The sequence below is a fragment of the Corvus brachyrhynchos genome, unplaced genomic scaffold (genome assembly GCF_000691975.1).
Source record: "Corvus brachyrhynchos isolate BGI_N302 unplaced genomic scaffold, ASM69197v1 scaffold60, whole genome shotgun sequence".
In the NCBI taxonomy this organism is placed as follows: Eukaryota; Metazoa; Chordata; class Aves; order Passeriformes; family Corvidae; genus Corvus; species Corvus brachyrhynchos.
This window is the reverse complement of record NW_008236767.1, coordinates 5,628,020-5,633,096: the sequence shown is the minus strand read 5'-3', so window position 1 is coordinate 5,633,096 and position 5,077 is coordinate 5,628,020. Positions and strand designations below refer to the sequence as shown.

The 5,077-nt window shown below is 39.9% G+C and overlaps 1 protein-coding gene across 2 annotated transcripts in view; it reads right to left on the bottom strand.

Moving 5' to 3' along the window:
- Positions 1-5,077, bottom strand: part of TGS1 (trimethylguanosine synthase 1) — a 21,389-nt gene that overhangs the window by 3,782 nt on the left and 12,530 nt on the right. Inside the window, exons 12-13 of one of the 2 annotated variants that reach the window (XM_017727467.1) lie at positions 4,983-5,077; positions 3,850-3,928 (exon numbers count right to left, since the gene is read on the bottom strand). The exons of the other annotated variant lie outside the window; for it this stretch is intronic. Of the exons in view, the coding sequence (XP_017582956.1) occupies positions 3,850-3,928; positions 4,983-5,077 (174 nt within the window). The remainder of the gene's footprint in view (positions 1-3,849; positions 3,929-4,982) is intronic. 2 annotated transcript variants of the gene reach the window in all.

The following is a 5,077-nucleotide window of genomic DNA, read 5'->3' as shown; positions in this document are numbered from 1 at the left end:
CCGCCCCCCTTTGCAAGGCCAAATTTTTTTTTTTTTTTTTTTTTTTTTTAACTTTGAGTGGGCAAACTACAATTCTGTATTCAAGCAGTATGGGCTTTAGGAAGACTGAAGTTCAGAAGTATCGCTCTGGCTTGGTGTATGCTGTGGGTAACTTCTGGCTCTCTCTCTTTTATCAAGGACAGAGTGAGTTTAAAGTGGGCTGCCTAAAAACTGTTGTTATTAACACAATAGCCACAGCTGAAGTGTATGGAATTACATTCACTTAGAAATTATCAGCCTGCAAAACACATCAACCCACAGTCCTTCACCTGCCAACTCCCCTAATACTCAAGCCTCTTAAAAATACTATCAAATTAACCTCTGTTCATTTCCTGGCTGCTCAGTCCCTGCTTTGCTCATTGTTCTATTTACTCCTAAATAAAGACGACTCTGCTTGGCAGGCCCCATTTGGCTAGGTCTCCAGTTTAAAATCATAGCTAAAAGAGAATTCAAATAAATGAAGGTGTTTTTACCCATCTTTACACTCCCCTCATTGAGCAGTCATTTTTAACAACTGGACTTTCATAAACAGAAACACAGCAAGTGTTTTTCCATCCAGGCAACAGAATTGCAGACAGAACAAGGACTCAATGTCTAACTCCAGATTTCCTCAAAATGATTGATGGAGATGAGGTGGGAACAAAGACAAGAAAAAAGAAAAGTACCAGCATAATGTGTATTTTTTGTAGGACTATCAAGGTCCAGAACACTTCGCTTAATTCTAGGCTCACAAGAAACAAAAAGCCATTCCTGTATTCTGGCAGCATTTGAAATATAAGCCAGGTCTGAGACATCAACATTCAGGACAGCAAAAGCTCCAACAACAGTACAATTTCACAAAATGAGGCATAGCTACCACAAACACCAGTATGCCTGTCTTCAAAGAATGGTGAAGCTTTAAATAATCACTAAGGCACAATCCAGTACCTGAGCTGCTAACCATGCACAGGGCAAGGTAAGTAATAAACTCCCGATTCCTCATTACTCCGTCTCCCAAACCTGGCTAGGCTAGGTAAAGATGCTGATGTGGTTATCTGTCTCACAACAGACCAGGTCACCAACATTTTAGTTTGTTGTGGGGAGCCATCATGCATCTTGACAACATTCTGACCACCAGTGAGAGACCACCAGTAAATGAGTACAACTTCTACAAAGAGATGAAAAGAATAGATTCCACTATTAGCAAGAAGGTTCTACAGCAACAAATCGCAGGTTCCTCCTTCTTTGCTGCAAATACAAAGGTACAGAAGTATTATGTGGTACAGAAAAGAGTCTGTGAAAGAGATTGGACTACCTGGGATGACTCCTTGTCCCAGAGGTTGAGTACACACTTCCCACCCCCCCCCAATGAGGCAGAGCACAGCTTGCTAAACACTTCATAAATTACCTTTATGAAATGCATAACAGGCAGTAATAAACATATATTTTTTTAAATGTACGTGCACACACATCTATATTATTATTAATTTTTGCTAATTAGAAAGAATATTGTGAAAGAATTCAACTTAAAAACAGACCTGCACACATTACAAATTTTCTAACAAATACATGTTTGTAAACAAGGAGATTCGATGCAATTCAGGGAAATGCTTTTACATTTCTTGTAAATGAACCAACCATATTGCACTGGTTCGCTGCTCCCTCTTGAGGCAGAAGTACAAAAGTTCACTTCTCCTCGACCTAAACTCCGTTCTTTTAAGGGAATTCCAAGAATCCCATTTCTCTCTACAAGACCAACTCTACACAGAAGTGGCCGTGCCTGCAGAAGTAATAAGCGCTGGTTTTGGGATAAAATCATGTGGAACCAGCCAGGATATCTTGTCCCCCAAAAAGACAATGAACAGAGTCCTCTGACACAGCTAGGTCAAGGTAAACTACCACCTGCTTTCACTCCAGCAGCAGAATCCCTATATCCCTATTCTATGTTAGCTATCTAACAGTGACCTAATAGCTATCTTCCATTAAAAGTAGGTATTTTCCACTAACTTTGAACCACCTTAACTAACAGTTAAATGTATTTTTATTGCAAGGTTGCTTCTAACTGCTGGACTTCTGGGGTACTTTTTGTTTGTTTTGCTGGAGATTCACAGCCCTGGAAGTGTAGTGGCACTAAATCCAGAAACTTCATTCTTAGATACAGCCAGAGATTTTGGTAGCCAAACCCATAACCAGTCTCCTGTGGACCAGAGTAACCACCAAGGTCAGGTTTGGAATAGTCATGTTTTCCACACCTTTGTCAACACAGGATGAAGACATTTCCCTGAACAGTGCGCTAGATTCACATCCACTTTCCCCCTCTCAGATCATCAATCTTTAGGGTTTTTTTTCTTATACTGACAGATTTTCTAAAGAAAGGCATACAGAGCTGATTTCTCCTCCTGAGCCCATAGCCTAGAACACTGAACAGACCTGAACCCAGGACTTCAGCCACCTACTTTTAACAACAAAGCCATGGTTTTGAGCAACAGTTGTTACTCTGCAGCCATCTGTGTAAAGCCAAACCCATGGATGTTACATCAACATCATTCAGAGCCAACTGCACCAAGATGTAGAGGTGGCAGGACACCTGGCCCAATCACATAGATAAGCTGAGCTCTTCTGCAGGAACAGCTGCAGGCCTGTGGGGAGTACTCTTGGATGCTTTTGTGGAAACACAAGCGAAATGCAGATGTGTTTGGCCGTTTATAAATCCAGTAAAAAGTGCTCATGAGTAGAGCAGGAAACTGCTAAGGTCACTCTTCATCATGGAAATTAAACATTTGATAAAAGGCAGTGGTAAGAAGTTGAAATTAGAGAAACTCTACCTAAAATTAAAGTCCCTGTTCAAAGATTCATAAGCCACTTTGACATTTCACCAGTCTGAAATGCAAAAAGGGATTGAATCATCACCTGCCAAACCAACAATCCTGTGCACAGCATGGACTTAGAATGTGCTAGTACTCAGGCCATGTGAATTTCAGCCTATTTCTCAAGCCAGCTGTTTGCCACCAACAATTCCCCAAGCCACCATATGGCTTGACACCCTGCCTGCTCTAAGTCAGACAGAGCTTTTGGAAAAGCAGGAAAAAGTCCTGGGAAGCCCTGTGGCATCTTGCAGGTGAGAAGAACTGCTCCCTTTTTTGCAAAAAAGCTACAAGACATGATTAACATAGAAAATACACAGAGGAAACTAAACCAGACACTCAGGGGAATTGTTAGTCATATAACTGCTTAAAAAAAAAACCTTCTACCAAAAATCCCTAATACAGAAAACCCCACACCAGCGCCACAAATTCTGTGTTTATCTTGAATCACTACAATGGAAGCAACCCATATGGAACCACACACCTGTGTGGACACCATCAGTACCACCCCTGGTGGTGTGACATTTATGCCTGATCTACTCATCAGTGAGAGCAGCACCTGCAGGCTACAATTTCCTGCAACTCCTTCATATACTGAAAGCCATGAAGGTCTGGGACTCACCAGCTTATCAGACAGTGAGAGCTGGTTGAAATATGTTGGGTTTTGATATTTTTATAATGATGTATCTGTCTGGCAATTGGCTTTGAAACTTCTGCAAGAAACTCCAATTTGTTGCTTTAAGAAGAAACAGTGTCAAAACCATGGAAATAATCTACTCCCATTTCTAAATATACCAAAAGTACTGCAAACACAGAAATCACTTAACAGAAGGGTCAAATTCAAAAACCCCAAATACCCCACATTCAGCTCAACAGACTTAAAAGTCTTATGTATGTGCTCATAATATTTATGTTTTAAGTCAGCTGAGCATTTTGTTCACTACCAAGACCTCATCCAGTAACACACCTGGTTAATATCAGCATTCCGAGGCAGAAAATACACAATATTGTTGGTGATCTTCTTGGAGAGCCTGAAAATTTCAAAGGTACAAGCCAGTAAAGGAAAAAACAAGAATGGGGAAGGAAAAGTTTCTTAATATTCATTCATTTTGAAAGTATGTCTCAATTTCAGCTATTATGCAGTTAAATTATAGTTAGTCTTCTGAGTGTGTAGGATTCTCTTCTGAAATGCAGACATTATTATTGTCTAAATGCAGAAACTCTATTTCACCATTAGTGCCCTAGAAAGTAGAAAAAAGCCCCCAACACTCACTTTTTATGAAAATTTAACCGAACTACAGAGAAGTGTTTGAGAAATTTGAATGTAGTTTGTGGCTAATACATTTGGTTTACTTTTTTTTTTTTAATCCATTTTGTGGAATCTCTCACACATGCATACAAAGATTTTCTTACTCTTACAGATATGGCTACATTTTAGGAAAAAAGGGGAACAAATTAGATTATTCTTGGACAAAAGAAACCCCACACTTCACATATGATGAAACTATTATGTTAATACCTTCACAGATGAATGAGTGCTCAATATCACTGTTAATAAACTAGTATGGAATTCTACATATTAATTAAAATAGTTACTATTTTCCTTGCACTCTTCTGTGATTTCTCAAGTCATTGGCAGGTGCTATGACTGAGACAGCTTTAGTAAGATATTTTAAATAAGATATTCCCTTTATAAATCAGTTAAAAAGTGGAATTAATGACAAGGTCATAGCTCACACAACCAGTTATTGTCTCTCTCTGTATATACACCACATGCCTATTTGATTACTTTGGGGTATTTTAATAAAATAATATAAAGGAATTAAAACTGCTAAATCAATGCTTTAACTTGAGAAGCTACTCAATTCTCTAATGGACTTTTTGCTTTCAGGAATGACTCATCACTGGGGTTTCTGGTAATAAAAAAAAAAAAAATTTAAATTTAGGTGGGAAGAGGACTAAACAAATGGGTTGCACCTGGAACTCCAGCTGCCACCCATATCATCCACAGTCAGCCAACTGGGCACGCAAACCCCACGGGAAGAGAGGGAGGAGAGGAAAGAGATAACCCCTCCACAAGGCATGACTTGGAAAGGATATCCGTCTGGGCAAATCATGGTGTGGATGTCGAAGATTTCGGCAGTGGCGTAGTCGGGCCCGCCCCAGGGCGGGCTGAGGAACACCGCGTCCGCGCG